The 17,886-nt window shown below is 33.7% G+C and overlaps 1 protein-coding gene across 1 annotated transcript; it reads right to left on the bottom strand.

The window, feature by feature from the left end:
• Positions 1-9,953: 9,953 nt before the first annotated feature.
• On the bottom strand, positions 9,954-12,169 carry LOC131033628 (replication protein A 70 kDa DNA-binding subunit A-like). The gene is made up of 4 exons (XM_059217757.1): positions 12,113-12,169; positions 11,745-11,848; positions 11,262-11,468; positions 9,954-11,169 (listed from the first exon to the last, which is right to left on the bottom strand). The coding sequence occupies exons 1-4, from the start codon at positions 12,167-12,169 to the stop codon at positions 9,954-9,956; spliced, it is 1,584 nt and encodes a 527-aa protein (XP_059073740.1).
• Positions 12,170-17,886: the final 5,717 nt, after the last annotated feature.

Genomic DNA, 17,886 nt, shown 5'->3' with positions numbered 1-17,886 from the left:
GGGGACATTGCCCCCAAACCCCCGTTAAATAATTTGGTGGGAAACTGCACCGATGGAAGGGGGAAATTTAACCTCCGAGTCTGATTAGGCTCCATATAACAACATCCACTACACCCAATTGTTGAGTTTGGAAGATATGCTAATCCTAGTAGGGATCGTCTTATTTTTCTCCATAAGAACAAAAAATCTAGCAAATAATAGATTTTTTTTGAATTTAGTGATTGGATGAATAACAAAATACTATCTAAAAGATTTGGTAGTAATTATAAAAACCTTTTTATCGCAATTATCCAAAGGCAATCCTATCAATCTAATCAAAATAGGGAACTTGATGAAGTCATATTCAATGGATTAAATCTTAGAAACTATTTTATAAGACATAAGCCATTTTGCCCATTAACTAAGGACCATTTTGTAAAGTCCAAGAGAAAGCACTCAGATTGGAAAAAGAAAATAAGAAACTCATTCAACAAAGTGAATATCTCAACTTGACCTCTTAAATTCTATTCATGGACCCACCATCTTCTAACTAGCAGTTGCAGAGGAAGTGCCTGCAACAGGAGGCCGATAGGTCTGATTGTTAAGGCAATATGTTAGTAGATGTGATATAGTTGTGATATTGAGAAGTATATTGTATTGTATAACTGAATAACAAAATTTTATTAAAGTAAAAAAGTTAATTGTACAATAAGACAATTTTTGTATACATAACCCAACCAATGGTTGTTTCCAAAGTTGAAAATTTTCCACCCACCATCCCCCATGCTGGTGTATGCAACATGATGTACTTGAAGAAAATGTCATGAATATTGTTTTACATTTTTTTTTGTAGGCTATATTATTCCCAACCAATTTTTTTTGTTGGACCCAAAGTATTGTTGTTATCCACCCTCCATCCCCCATGCTGGTAAGAGCAGCATGTTATATAGCCTTTTGTTGAATTCCATGTGATGTATATGTTGAAAGACCTGCATCATTGTTTCATTTATATAAGTTAGATTTGGGCAACATGTAAGTTTGGTGAAGTTAAATACTTTGAAAAGCTTGAAAATTTGAAAGTTAGTATTTTTTAGTAATATAATACCTTATGGATGTGTAATTGCAGAATAGGAATCTCCTGTATGATTCATGTCAGTATTTGTTTGTTGTGAGAGAGCTTTTCTGCAGAGAACTTAATGAAAATAATAATCAAATTTGGTTTAAGAAGTGAAAGCAAGTTAATTTTTGCAAGTGGTTATGATATAGTTATCTACCTAAGAGTATTTTGTAATCTGAAAAGATTTACCTGTTGTTCTTTATGGAAAACTGAATTGTTCAGTGAAGAGAACCTGAAAGCGTGAAGGGGTGTTAAAGAGAGAAGGCAGTTAATGTTGAATTGAATAATAGGTACAAATTCAAAACCTTGAGAAAGCATAAGACGTGTAAAAGTTAACATGTCCATGGATAGTTGAACAATGTAAACAAAGTAAGAAGCATGCAAGAAGATGTTGGAAAATCAATCTATTGAACAAGTGAGTAAGGTTTACATACCGTTAAAGCAATGACCTTGCTGCATTTGATGCTATTCAGTAATGATATAGTTATCTACCTAAGAGTATTTTGTAATCTGAAAAGATTTACCTGTTGTTCTTTATGGAAAGCTGAATTGTTCAGTGAAGAGAATCTGAAAGCGTGAAGGGGTGTTAAAGAGAGAAGGCAGGTAATTTTGAGAAGGTAGGTAATGATAAATAGTATAATACTTACTAATTGTAAAGAGAGGCACAAGGAGGAAACATCATCAGAAATACAAACATAAACAAAGCCACAACCCTGCAAGCACACGGGAGGAGAAAATAAGCATATAAAAAAATGCATTACAAAACAAAAATAAATTTAAATAAAACGAAAGCTATTTGCAAAAATTTGCACAATAGATTCCAAAAAAATGCATTACAAAATGAGAAAGAATATAAATATAACCAGAATTTACCTTGCAAATTCAAACCATTCACGGCTTGAAACTGACAGAGCACCGTCGAAAATTCCTTACAAACTAGAAGTAGCCACCCCCACAAACAGTTAAACAACAGACTGAAGAGTGTTACATACCTTCAAATTAATGAGCTTGGTGTATTGGATGTTGTTCTATTTGAAAGCTAACCTTCACAAACTATAATACTTGTGAAAGGGAAGAGGTGCAGTTAAAGAAAATAAACAAAGGAAGAATCTTGTATTAGTACATCATTAGGGAATATTAAATGCATTGAACAAGTGGCAAAAATTTGTAATTGTTATATTCATATGATGCTATTGTTTACTGAAAGCTCAATTATTCAATGAAAAGAACTTGAAGGTGTAAAGGAATGTTAATGAGAAAAGGTAGGTAATGATAAATAGTATAATACTTACCAATTGTAAAGAGCGATATAGTGAGTAAATAGCATCAGAAACCATTATATGTGTGAAAGTGAACAGGTGCCTTGCAGACTGAAAGTGTATTGGAAGCTGTGATAAATAAGAATGTATGAGAAACAATTTTTGGCAAACAGGAGGGGAAAAATTTGTTGAAAGCTACAAAATAGTTGATACATTGAATAGAAGATATACAATACATGAAAACATAATGAAGATGTGATTTGTATACCTGATTGTGCTCATTCTGTAGGTATGTTTGTTTTGTGCTGTGTGAAAGGTGCAACAAGCGGGCTTCCTCTGCCTTTCGTAGTAGTTGAATAGGAAGTGGGTGTTAGGTGTGTACCTTTTTGTTGCAGAGTTGGGACATGTAAAAGGGTTCTTCACTTCCACAGACATTAGTTGTGTTGTTGATCCTGAAAAGTAGAAATATTGTTTTGTGTTGATACATTGAATAGAAGATATACAATACATGAAAACATAATGAAGATGTGATTTGTATACCTGATGTGGCTCGTTCTGTAGGTATGTTTGTTCTGTGCTGTGCGATAGCTGCAGCAAGCGGGCTTCCTCTGCCTTTCGTAGTACTGTTGATGCTGCACCTTTCAATCGGGAGTACCTTTGGTAGGTGAAGGCTGGTTGTATACGTAGGTGTTCAATTGCTTTTACTCTTGACATGCCTGTGAATGTTAGGCCTTGTTTCTTTGTTTTGCCGATGTCAACTGTGGCAAAGTCTAATGTCAGCCCCTGTGATTTGTGAATAGTAATGCCCCATGCCATTGCTAGTGGAATTTGTGTGCAGTTTCCTCTAGTGATTGGTGGAATTAGGACATGTTTTGCATTTTGTGGATCCCATGAAGGCCCAATATAATGTTCGAAAAGAACAACGACATATTTTGGCAAATCAGGTGGTTTGGAAGCTGCATCGTAGACAATTTGTTTGATTTGACCCAAAGCGGCATTTACAAGGCCAACTTCTATCCATAAATTTGCAATAAGCATAATTTCCTGGTCTATAGAAAGAAGAATTTCAAATGCTAGTTGTTCTTCTTGGTGTGCCTTCTTATCTCTTTAATGTGCAATGATCGCTGTTGCACGTGCAATGGGTGAGTGCAATTGTGTTAACATTTTTATGTTGTGTACACTTGAAGCTACATTTGTTGCAAACAAATGCTTCTGTTGGCTGAAGTGATTATTCTCATCATGTGTCAAAGAATGGGTAGACCACGACTGCAGGGATTCCCAGCTGTTTGCAATAGTGTTGAGTTGCAGATATTAAGCAATATTTCACGGAATCTTATCTGTGAAGAACTTGTGCCTTGTTGACGAAATGGAATATCCAAGGTCACAACAGTATTGAATGTGTTCCATAGAGCCTGTGCCATTGAGTGAGATGCATATAATGGCCTATCCATAATTGGGGGAAGGTGTGCAAGATCACCAACCAAAATGACTAAGATACCTGCAAATGATTCATGTTGTCTACTGGGAAAAGCTTCTCGCAATCTTTTATCAATCTTAATGAGTAATTGAGGGCCAACAAAGCTCATTTCATCTATTAAAATATAATGGAAGTGTTTGCATTGCTCTTGAAACATTAATAGGGAATGGCCTGTTAAGGGTTTGTATTCTTGAATGGGTATACAAAGGGCAACATGGATTGTGGTTGCTTGGATATTATATGCGGAGACACCTGTTGGTGCTAGTACAAGCAAAGGGTATTGTGCATGTTTTGAATTTGAATTTAACTGTCTGCATATGCAGTCAATAAGAAATGATTTTCCAGTGCCTGCTGTGCCTTGAATGATTAATTGTAATGGTGAAGAATGCAGATTCTGTTCAACATGAGTTTTACAATATCAAGTGCAATATTTTGGTTTTGTGCAAGCTTATAGTTAGTAGTTGCATTTAAATGCGGGTTGGCAAGATTGTGGGGTGCTTGGCTTTTCTCTGTAAAAATAAAGTGAGATGCTTTTGAATGCAGTGGTTCATCAGGTATAGAAGCAGTCCAATCAAATTCTAGATCAAAATCACGTTTGCCAAGCATTTGAAGTGCAACAACGTCAAAGTTGTTTGATGCTCCCATTTGTGACAAGAATTCCCATTCGTACAGATCTTCATGAGTTGATTGACTAATATCTTCTGGTTGTATCTCTTCACCATTTTCTATGGTAATGTGTTCTTCAAAACCATTTACATGCCACTAGATGTAATTTGTACTTTGAAGATCTTTCCAATTTATGATAATTTCTTCAGCTGAGTTCCCTATATGTAGAGGAATGATTCGAAATGGTTTGTAAAGAAGCAATTCACTCCAACAGAAACTTTCAAAACTGTTGTCCTCTTCTAAAGGTAAAGATTTGTGTTGCAAGTAGACATTTGTAATTGCGGGTAGCTTTCTTTTCATCCATTTACATGATTTACGCTGGTCAGAGTATGTATATAGCTGGGCTGAATGAAACAGAGTCAGGTTTGCTAATTCGAATGGTTGTTTCATGTAGTTTGAGATGTAGGATATTGAGGTTTGAGATTCTTCATCATAATTAGCTACACGTTGAAAGATTTTTTTACCAACATTGAGTGTTGCAAATTGGCATGTGCAAGATATCAATGGGAGTTTAAGCAGAATGTGACAAGTTTCTTGTGCGCTAATTTCTCTATCAGCAACAATTCCCATGAGGAGTCTTTGGTATGCTAAGAGAATTGTATCATATGAATTTGTTGATTCAACTATACGTTTCAAGATATCAATATAACTTTCTGACTTTTGTTCAGTTTTGGATGCGTACTTTGAGATATATTGTAGAACTGTTTTTTTGGAGCAGACAGGCTGACAGTCAACATTAGCCCTCCATATGGCGAGCATTGTTGGGTTGTGTATATTCAGACGATCATCATTCCTTGCTGGTTTGTATGATGGGTTATTGTTGTGGTCTATCATCAATGAGGATTCAGGTTGTTCAGGCCAAGGAGCTTTGTAGCGGCATTGAAGGGTTGAGTTTTTTTTCCTCAAGCAGGTATACTCTGAACACTTTGTATGCCGTTGAACAACATTGAGTAACTCAGTATAATCAGTGCAAGGATTCGACTTGGATATGATCTCTGTATCTACAAGACATGGATCTAAAATTGCAGGCATATATTGCCTGTTCAAGCGAGCTTCTTCAGGACGTGGGTTCCAGGCTGTGATGTACTAGTCAAAGAAGTGTTTAACTGATTGGATACTTGCATGATCTGACCAGTCAAGGTTATCAACATTTGGTGCTTCTGGCAACCAAATAAATTCATGTATATGTGCAAATCCTTGATGTTGCCATTCATATATGTACCAGTGGTCAATGGTTTTCAGTTCTTTGACAATGACTTCATCATGAAAGATTTGAAATCTTAAGTGCAAGTATACAGCTGCAATGTGGGGATTATTGACTAAATTTTCAGTAAATTGTCTTCTGGTGTTGGGTATAGCAGGTGACATTGTTTTTGGCAATAACTTATGCAAGTCTGGTCATTTTGTATCAGCTGAACTTAAGGTGAAGAATAGTGTAGGTGCACCTAACAGTTCTATCATTGATGTAAGGTCACGCCGGGACTTGCTCCAAAATGCTCGTGTACCACGCAATGAGGTTGCATATCGCATGATATGATTTAAAAATTCACTTGACGGTGTCTTTTGTAAGTGTTCCTTTAGACCATGAAGATTGTGTGGAAGACTATCTTGTAGATTAGTCTTAATGAAGATAACAACTGATTGCTGGGATCGATGTCTCATCATAAGATTGTAGATATAATATCTAAAGCAAACATGTTGCCCAAATCTTTGGTCAGAATATTTGATCAAGTGAAAAGCATATTCATGTAAATGTACTTGCCTTGTTCTTTGATGTAGTGGTAAAGCTATTCCAAAAGGGAATAGTGTTGGGAATGCCATGGAAAGGAGGCCCTCGGTATTGTACTCATTGATACGTGATGTACTAATTTGTGGCCAAGGAACAACGTTGTTGTTGCTGTTATCTAGATGGAGGATGTTTTTTATTGCATCAAGTTCTGGTATTGATGATGATAGTTGTGGGATAAATGAGGAACTATTCTCCCCGATTTGTTCTTCATTGTTAATATTCAGCAAAGTGGAAGTATCTTGAACAACATCTTCTTGCAAGGAATGCCCTGAATGCAGTAGCTCTGTAATGTCAGTGGTTTGCTTTGGCAATAGATGCACTGCATTTGGATCAATGGCTACATCCTTGTAGTATTGATCATGTTTCATTTTGTAAGCCAATGCATTCATGACGTGAAATCTATTCACGTAACAATCATAAGTTAATCCTTGCAAATTGGTTCTACGGACAATTAGAATTTCTAATTGCTTAATATGGTGAGGTAATGTTATTGCAATTTCAGAAATATCTTGTGGGAAGTTTATTGTATGGCCAGAATATTTGTATTGCCCTCCCCTTGCATGTGTTACTTGTAAAACAGGGGCAATTCTTGATATGAGCATTTCTTCTACTAGAGAGAGACACTTTAAAATAGAAGGTTGCTCACCTGGGTCCATATTGTTTGATAATGAGAAGCGGTGCAAGCCTTTTTCACCATAACATCTCATGCACATAAGTACGTGATTGAATTTTTTAATAGTCATGCCCACATACATTTCTTTGCAAACAAAACATGGCTGTGTGACCTCCAACATATCAATCTTTTTGCAGAAATTAGATAACGTCTTTTGAAATGAAGCAGTCTTCATAACAAGTTCAGGAGCAATAGAAGATGTTTGATTGAGATTAATTTTCTCAAGATCATTCTTTTCTGTTTCTAATAACTTTCCTGAGTTATTGCAAGGTCTATGTAGTGCATGACGTCTCAATTGTCGTTTCTTGGAGATATTGACTCTGTTCTTTGCATAGTAATTTCTATTGGTCTGGCTTCTCTTCAATTTGATTGCATCAATTTCTTGAGGGCAAGGCTGGATAGATATCTAATATTTGAAAGAGAGCACATGGATGTCAGAATTTTCATAATTGAAGGTAGTTAACTTTGAACTATGTATCAAGAATGTATGGGAATTGAAAATTGTTGCATCTATGGTAATGCGATTTTAGAGGATTTGTTCTCTATGTAAAGTGTTGTTGTTGTGTTTATTTGTATGTCTAGTAATCTGTTGTGTTGTTTTGTTGCTCTCGTTCAGTCAACTTATATGTACACATATTTATATACTTGTAAATGACTTTACTTGAAATGTATGGGTTCTGGAAAGTCATAAATTGACTTTGTAGTGTTGTTCTGAGTACATTTGTTGTTGTTAGCAACTTGGTTTTTCAAAAGTAGCATTGTAATATAGGTATGCATAGATATAGTAATTTCTGTTACATACAAATGTATGTATATATGTACATATGTATATATACATATGAATTAAATATTCAAAGTGCTGCATACAAACATATGCACATATATAACTACACATGTATATATATAAAAAACTAAGACTATGAATATATGTGTGTGTGTGTGTGTGTGTGTGTAATTATTTGTTGTTCTTAGTTGTTTGCTGTTTTTGAAAGCATCATTCTAATATAGGTATGCAAAAATGTAATAATTTCTGATACATACAGATGTATGCATACATATACACATGTATATATACATATCATTTAAAAATTCAAAGTTTTGTATATGAACATATGTACATATATAACTACACATGTGTATATCAAAAAGACTATAACTATGAATACTTATATATAGTTATGTACATATATAAGTATAGTTGTATATCTGCGGAATTCTATAAGTACGAATAATTCTGGTGTTGTATAGTTATTGATGCTTTGCGAAATGGGGGAAGGTTAGACTAGAACCAGTGGTGGAATAACACACAACAACCCAAGAAACTGTTAGTGTTAATCCATTCAAAAACTAATCTAAGCAGGCATATCAAAAGAGACACCAAAAACATGAAGACATATTTAACTAGGAAAGTAAATATAACAAGACATCTCCAAATGCCTCCTAACATGCTCTTAGCTCCTTCTCCTTTGTTCCTCTCCTCTCCAAGTTCCGAACTAGTGTAGCTCTCAACAACTTTTTGCACTATGGATGCTTATGGAGGTTCAAGATTGAAATGTTTACTCTAAAATACTATGCAAATGTGAACACAAGCTAATATTAGATGCTATGATGCTAAAATGATTTATTTTAGGCCAAAATAATAATATATTAGTGATTTATGCTAAATGCTCTCTAGAATTCACTATATCTTAGATGCATACAAGTTTTAGGATTTGGATTATGAAGAAATGAGCTCTATTTATAGGAAAAATGGAGCAATGGATAGTTGAGATTGACTAATCTCAACAAGGGTCGGGATTGAATGATATTCAATCCCTGTGATGGCTTTCAACCCAATCCCAGGATGACAAGTGTCCATATGAGATAGGTTGAGAGGAGAGGGAATAAGCATTAAATGCTTGACATGACCTAAGAGTTAACTTGGGAGTTAAGGTCAAGGTTGGGTTGAGTGAATAAATTCTTTATTCAAAGAATAAAGCTTTTATTCAATGGATAAACTCTTGTGCAAAGGTAAAAGGGATAACCATGGTCAAAGCAATAAATGCTTGAAGAGACACATGAGTCATATGAGGGTTGAGTTAGGGGTTAACCATAAATGGTCATGTAAGAGCCATTAATAGTTTGGAAGACTTTAGAGGTTAACTTGTTGATCACACCAAGCATTTAATGCTTTTCAAAGGCTTTGAAGTCTTTTGAGAAGTGACTTCAAGTTGCTTAGGAGTGTGACAATAATTAGGGGATGGATTAGGTTAATTAGGAAGGGGTTAGAAGAATCTAGAAGGGGGTTTAGGAGTGCAAGTGGATTTGGTGGGTGAGGGAAAATAGGATTTTAATTAAAATAAATTTAATTTATTTCAACTTGTGGTTGCAACTTGCATTTGTAGGAAAATACAAGTGGGGGGGGGGGAATAATGATTTAAATAAATGTTTAATTTAATTTATTTAAAAGAGGAAAAGGGGATTAAATGAAATAAATATGATTTATTCATTTAATTGATTTGTGAATTTGGTATAGTGAATTAATTAAAATAAATTGAATAATTTATTTAATTAATAGGAGAATGTTTGACGATGAATTAATTAAATATTAATTTAATTAATTGATGGCTAGTGGGTTTTTAATCAAATAAATAGCAAATATTCATTTAATTAAACTGGACAGATTTATGTGACTACAACTATATAAATAGATATTAGACCAGGAAAAAAACGATATACATCCATATATGTATAAATTTTCTGCAAACAACATATAGTTCAACACATTTAAAAGTAATGAGTATGAGTGCAAATAACTTATGTCAGGAGGAAAAACTTTCAAAGAGATAAGAGGTAGATGTAAGAAATGTACATATAGATATTTATAGAAGCAGCCTTGTGTTCATAAAACGTAATTGTTTGTATATGTAAAACTATTAAATATGTAAATTAGCTAATGGTATAATTGTATTGTAAACTGAAAGTTTAATAATCCAAAAAGATGCATTATAATTCTAAGTCTGTGTACTTAGGTGGCCAATTTCTGGAAGTAGTGCATGCCACTCAACTTTGAAGTCAACAGGAGCGACTTTATTAACTGTCACTTTCATCTTTGATTCTGAATTATATGTCTCAGTGGAAACCAACAGTGTGAATGAATAGTGATGTGACAGTAGTCTCTTAATCACTGAGCAAGCTGTCTCTGTTGTTGTTGCATCATTTTGTAGTGCACAAAGCTGTTTTGCAGTTTTGTGTAGCAAGTGAATGCTACCCTCATCAAATGCAGTGGCCCATAGAGTACCTGTGGCATCTTGTAACTTTAGTGGCAAGAGGTAACTATAATTGCAGTCTTGCATAGTCATTTGACATCTAGAGCAGAACCAAGAATCATCAACTTGCTGTGTACATTTTTTCTTGCAAGGCCTTCCATTGACTATTAGTGGACAGGCTGCGTAATAGAAATTTTGGTCAGTTACGTTTACAAAGCGCAAAACGACTAGCAAAGTTGTCTGAATTGTTTCTGGTTTGATGCTCATCCGCTCATGGATTGAAGAAATAGTCATTCTACTATATTTACCATCTATGTGGATAGTTTCTGCAACAAAGGGTACAACAAGCAAAGGGTCCTTTCCTCTTAACGTTAGAAGCTCTGCTTCTGGAAAAGTTGGGTTGATATGTAATGTGGTTGCAGCTGTTATGTTTATAAGCTTCCCATTGAAATAGCCAACACGAGCATTACATAAAGCAAGGATAACCACACTATCATTGCTCAACATATTTTTCAATTTTAGGCCTTTTTGTTCTGCCATTGGACCCCATAGGTTGATGTCAATTGTTGAATTAGATAGATCACTAATTTTCACAACACGTTTGTGTGTTTGACTGCCATCTTTCCTGTGTATTGGAATGATATCTTCAATATATAGAACAAGGCCAATTATGTCAACCAACGTGTTATTTGTTAGATAAAACAATTCATTAATGGGCGTGAAAGGAGGACTTTGTTGATCTGCTTGTTCTTCGTTGGTGCAACGTTTCAGTATGGATGCATCAGACAAGGTGATTTCTAAATGACTGTTTAGTTTGTTGTACCTTGCATTTTCCTCCTTAATAGATCCCTTTGAAATAAGATAATGTGAACCTATGTCCACACGGTTAGAGTGTAACTTAGCTATCTCATCAAAACATGTAATTGTAATTTCAGAACCTTCACAATCAACAATGTCAAAGCTAAACACATGGCCATTTTTTGTGGCTGTGCTATATGCCTTAATAGGGGTTTATGAGTAACTCTCCCTTTGATTGTCCATTTATTTTGGTACGGATTCAAAGTTTTGATAGGTCTTATATTTTCAGAAGTTGTTGTTTGCGGGGATGGCAATTCAGTGGCAAATTGAAGAGATCGTTTAGATGTTGATGGTCTGTCCTCAGACATCATTTCTGGTTGTTGTTCTTTGAACAGGTATACTGGTTTACCAAAGAACGGGCAATCACTTTGTTTCACTTCCAAACTAAGTATTACAATAGTCCTGTGAAAACAAAAGACTTCTTTTTAAATTACTGTTGATTATACATAAACAAAATTAAAAAAAGAAACATATTGTATTTAATAACCATAGTTGATTTCCTACCTTGTGTTCCATATGTATCGGCATGTATAACTCGATAACTGGACTATTGTGCCTATTTTTAGAATAGCTAAATCTATTAGAGTAGCATATTTAGAAGGCAAGATTGCCAACTGCATGTATGTACCATCAGATAACACTAATTTATGTCTGTTAGTATCATCTGTGTTGTTCTACATTTTCTGAAATGACAAAACTTGTAGCAATGCTGAAGGAAGGTCATCCCCAGCATTGATAGATTGAATTGCAAAAGGGGTAGGGACACACTCTTGGGTTTTTGCCTACAAAAAATAATATGAATATAGAGGATTTAATTTTAACTGCAAGCAACTTATATATTTCCTTACTTGTTAATGTAAAGCTTGTGTTAGTAAAGTATGTAATCAAGCTATGTTATCTATAGAGTATGCATTTACTTTTGCACTATGCTATGAAACAAGGATGCATGTAGTAATGAAAAGGATGGTATGGAAAAGAGAGATGAATTGTCCAAAAAAAGAGCATAAAAGCTTTGTATTTTGAAAAGCTTTGATAATTTAGCTTACCAAATTATCAATAGTGGAGTGGTCTATCGATTCAGAGGTGGCTGTTGAAGATGCCATTGTGCATATATACCTTTTGAGAATTAAAAGTAAATTATAAGCATGATGAATTGTAGTTCTTATATCAGAATACAATCACAACATGATGTAAGCTTATCAAAGGTATATATATGCACAAGCAGAGCAAAATTAACTGAGTTTAGACTAACGTTGTTATAGTTTATTTTTTGTTTCAAATGGTAATGAATTGATCAAATGTGATTGAAACATGCATTGGAAACAATAATTGGGCATATGCTGATAAGCTTAAAAAACATAAAGTATGACATCATGATTTACATATTTGAGAGCATATTAACAAAATATGAGTTCATCTCATCAAAGATCTTTGAAAATATGGGATGCTTCTGTCTGTTTCGAATGTTAACCAAAATATGAATGTAACTTTTCAAACATTGAATAATTACAACAACATAGGATCAAGCCAAGCAACCCATCCAAGCTCGTTATCAGTCCATTTAAATACTCAGTCTCCTAATGTGAAAACAACTGTTGGATCGTCTAATTGTTTAGTACTTGGTATTGATAAAGGTGCTAATTCAATACTATGTATGGTTGTTACAACAGTACAAGATGTAGAGAGGTTAACTGTTGTTTGGTTTGGTGATTTATGTTCGTAGTGGTCAATTATCTTTCTGAGGTTGCTCTTTAACTTGTTGCTTTCTTGTAACATGCTTTCAATTACATTGTTGATGTTCTTTGTTGCTTTCAATCTTCTATCCATTTTGAAATTTGATTGTGTAAGTGTGGCTGTTTTCTGTTGGAATGACAGAGTGGAAATGCATTACTAAAAAAAGTGAACATACAAGAATAATACAACAAATCTTTAAGTAGATCACATTTTTTTTTTGTGAATCATAATGAATTTACTATTAACTGAATATAAAAACTTGTAATAATTAGGTTAATACTTTAACTTTTGTAAATTGACCAATGAGTCAACTTACAAAGCTTTCACTCTGCAAGACAAGTGCTCAGTTGCATTTATTTTAGAGTATGTGTATATATATATCCATATGTATCTATATAGCTATACATGTATATATCAATGTACATACACATATACATATAGATCTGATATATATACATCTATATCAATATAAATACATGGATATATATTTAAGTATGGGCATGAATGCTTTCACTCTGCAAGGTAACTATTTGATTTTATAGTTTGAAGGGTCTGTGACATGAATACAATAACAAAATTAAATACACTTGTGGATTTGGCTGGCAAGGAAAACATTAAAGACAACATCACTTCAAAAATGAGAATTTATTATTAATAAAATAAAGAACGTAACTGTGTTATGTAATAAGGTGGTCACAAAATCAGAATTATAGACATCAATTGCAATATATTAATGTTCTAAATAGGGAACATTTGTTAGTGGTTATTTATCTTGGCGATTAAAAGCCTTCATGTGCACAAAGTCAGTTATTTGATTTGTGTGAGTCTGACCAAATATTTTGTGAAGCAACGTTGTGTTTAATGTTTTCCTGTGCGAGATGTATAATCCTGCTATGAAAACATTTTTGATTTGTGTGTATTCTGTTGTAGGTTAAAAGGGTTTTACTTTGTGCTAACGTGTGCCTCGGTTGCGGTCGCCTCCATGCGTGCGCTCTGTTTCCGAAGTGACGCTGTCTTTAATGATTTCATCCCCAAGGCTGTGCACGAATGTCGGTGTTCTTTATGGCTACTTGCAACCCTAAAATCTAATTTGTTTTATTGTTGTCGACAATATTTCGCTCTGTAATTTTGGCTCTGGAAATTTTCGCATAAGGTTGTTAGGTTTTGCTCTCGTTGTGACTATTTTACTGGTCTTCTTTGTGAGTTTGACAACGTGAATGGTTTCAATTTGAAAGGTAAGGTTTCATTTTATTTAAATGTGTCCGTCTGCTTGCACGGTTGTTGCTTTGTTTCTGTTGTTTAACTGTTTGTGCAGGTGGGTACTTCCAGTTTGCAAGGCATTTTCGAGGCTGCTTTGTCAGTTTCAAGCTGTGAATGGTTTGAATACTGGTTATATTTATATTCTTTTTTCTTTTGTAATGCATTTTTTTGGAATCTATTGTGCAAATTTTTGGAAATAGCTTTCGTTTTATTTAAATTTATTTTTGTTTTGTAATGCATTTTTTTTATATTCTGCTTATTTTCTCCTCCCGTGTGCTTGCAGGGTTGTGGCTTTGTTTATGTTGTTTAACTGTTTGTGGGCATGGCTACTTGCAGTTTAATTGTTGTAGGCAATATTTCGCTCTGCAAATTTTCGCATGAGGCTGTATATAGTCGTGGAGTTAGGTTTTGTTCTTGTTGCGACTATTTTATTGGGTTTCTTTGTGAGCTTCACGCTGTGAATGGTTTGAATTTGCAACATAAGCTTTGGTTTTATTTAAATTCTTTTTTGTTTTGTAATGCATTTTTTTTATAGTCTACTTATTTTCTCCTTCCGTGTCCTTGCAGGGTTGTCACTTCGTTTAACTATTTGTGCACATATACTGTGCTTTTTTTTTTTGTGTGCTGCACTTGCAGGGTTCTTAGTTTGTTATGGGCGCTTGAAGCTATAAAATGTAATCTATTTTGTTGTTGTTGTAAGTATTTTGCTCTGTAAATTTTCTTGTAACATTCGACTTAGTTATCGAGTTAGGTTTTATTTTGGTTGTGAGTGTTTACTTGATGGGGTTTGTAAGCTGCTCACTGCAACGTAAGTGTTTTCTTGTTGTTGTAAGTATTTTACTCTGCAAGGTAACTGTTTACTAACGTTCATGTTGCAGTGGTGTTAATTTACAAGGGTATATATGTGATTACTGCTGTGTGCACACGAAGGCTTTTATTCAGTAAGATAAATTGATATATATATATGTACATCATGTGTATATATATGGACATGCATATATATAATTACATTTGTATATACATACATACATACATATATATATATATATATATATATATATATATATATATATATATATATATATATATATATATATATATATATATATATATATATATATATATATAGAAGTGTTTTCACTATAAAAATTCGTTGATGCTTGGAGGCTTGCTACTTTGTTTATGTTATTTAACTATTTGTGCGCGTGACTACTTTCAGACTACAACACAGAGTACCCTATGTATATATACATAAGCACATGTCTATATGTACATACATGCATATATATATATATAGTTTGTTTATGTTATTTAACTGTTTGTGGACATGACTACTTTCAGACTACAACATAGACTTGTATCAACAAATCCTACACACTTTAGAATGGAGTTATTAAAACAGAGATTTAATAAAACCCTATATACATATATATATACATGTGTATATATGTATATATGGGTATGTACATATACATACATGCATATATATATATATATATATATATATATATATATATATATGCGTACACGTGTATATTTATATACATGTATACATATACATATATATATATGTGTGTGTGTGTGTGTGTGTGTGTGTGTGTGTGTGTACATATACATATATCAGCACTACAATGCATTCTAAAAATAACTAATATATATATATATATATATATATATATATATATATATATATATATATATATATATATATGTATATATATACGTACATGTGTATATGCACACACACACACACACACACACACACACACACACACATTTATATACATATATTGGTACTCTAACATTTTGTTAATCTTTGCACACATAAAGAATGTCGACATTCATGCACAACCTCGGGGACGAAATCATTAAAGACAACGTTGTTTCAGAAACATAGCACATGCATGGAAACGACCACAAACAAGGCACACGTCACCACACGGGCAAGGTAATGAACACGGATGTACCAGAGGGACAAGATCATTTTCTTTATACATGCTGATGCATATATGTATGTAGTCAAGACAACAAACAGTTAAATAACATAAACAAAATCACAACCTTGCAAATACACCACACAAAAAAAAAAACACCCTATAAAATAAAGCACTACAAATTTGAAAAACTTGAAATTCAATACTGAACATTCGGTGAAAATTTTCACAGCAAAATATTCTTGAGAACAACAAAAGAAATTACATTGTAGGGTTGGAAGCGGCCATAAAGAACGTTGGCATTAGTGCAGACAATAAAAATATCTGCAGAATCCAAAACCAAACTAAAATTCATTTAACCTAGACCAAAATTTAATCGATAACAGAATGGTCAAAACCTAAATACCTGTCAAAGTGAACAGAGACATTGCAGACTCAAAGTTATCACGTCCACAAATAGTTAAATAACATAACCAAAGTAACAACCCTGCAACCACACCACGGCCAAAAATAAGGACACTATCAAATAATGCATTATGAATTTTGAAAACTTAAAAAATAAACTAAACAAGTACCTGGCAACGTAAAACCATTAACGACGAGAACCTTAGAAACAACCAAACAACAAAACCCAACTAAAACCCTTTTAACCTACAACAAAATGCACAAAGTACCAACCTTGCAACTACACCAAACCGGGAAATAAGCAGACTATAAAAAAATGCATTACAAAACAAAAAAGAATCTAACTAAAACTAGAACTTACCTTGCAAATTCAAACCATTCAGTCAGAGCCACAACATAACCTAACTCGACAACTATATCCAAAGTTATGTGAAAATGCCTTGGAAACTGGAAGTAGTCACGCTCACAAACAATTAAATAACATAGACAAAGTAACAACCCTGCAAGCACACAAACGAGAAAATAAGCACACTATAAAAAAAATGCATTACAAAACCAATTTTTTCAAAAAAAAAACAAAAGCTTACCTTAAAAATTCAAACCATTCACGAAATGAAGGTCACAAAGGAGCCCAATAAAACAATCACAACCAGAACAAAACCTAACTCGACAACTATATGCAACCTTATGCGAAAATTTGCAGACCGAAATATTGCCGACAACAACAAAACAAATTAGATTTTAGGGTTCCAAGCGACCATAAAGAATCTAAATAAAATGCGAACTTACCTTGCAAATTCAAACAGTTAAAGAACATAAACAAACAAACAACCTTGCAAGCACACATAAGCAAAAAATAAGTAGAGTATAGATTTAGTCCATTACAAAACCAAAACAAATTTAAATAAAGTTCTTACATTGCAAATTCAAACCATTCAAGCCGTGAAGCTCACAAAGGAGCCCAATAAAACAGACACAGCCAGAACAAAACATAAGTCCATGACTATATACAACCTCATGCAAAAATTTGCAGAGCGAAATATTGCCTACAACAATAAAAGAAATTAAATTTTAGGGTTGCAAGCGGTCGAACTTACCTTGCAAATTCAAAGCATGCACGACGTGAAACTCACAAAGCAGCCTTGAAAATGCCATGCCCACAAACAGTTAAACAACATAAACAAAGCCACAACCTTGCAAGCACACGGGAAGATAAAATAAGCATATAAAAAAATGCATTACAAAACAAAAATAAATTTAAATAAAACGAAAGCTATTTGCAAAAATTTGCACAACAGATTCCAAAAAAATGCATTACAAAACGAGAAAGAATATTAATATAACTAGAATTTACCTTGCAAATTCAAACCATTCACGGCTTGAAACTTACAGAGCACCTTCAAAAATTCCTTGCAAACTGGAAGTAGCCACCCCCACAAACAGTTAAACAACAGAGACAAAGCAACAACCCTGCAAGTAGACGAAAG

The sequence above is a fragment of the Cryptomeria japonica genome, chromosome 3, assembly GCF_030272615.1.
Source record: "Cryptomeria japonica chromosome 3, Sugi_1.0, whole genome shotgun sequence".
NCBI classification, from domain to species: Eukaryota; Viridiplantae; Streptophyta; class Pinopsida; order Cupressales; family Cupressaceae; genus Cryptomeria; species Cryptomeria japonica.
Note: the sequence above shows the minus strand (reverse complement) of the source record. Positions and strands in the feature narration are given on the sequence as shown.

Coding starts and splice junctions, on each gene's coding strand:
- LOC131033628 (XM_059217757.1), bottom strand. CDS start 12,169: ATGGCATCTTCAACAGCCACCTCTGAATCGATAGACCACTCCACTATT. Junction 11,849..12,112: donor ACTCCACTATTGATAATTTG/GTAAGCTAAATT, acceptor TATTTTTTGTAG/GCAAAAACCCAAGAGTGTGT. Junction 11,469..11,744: donor GTTTTGTCATTTCAGAAAAT/GTAGAACAACAC, acceptor TTGTTTTCACAG/GACTATTGTAATACTTAGTT.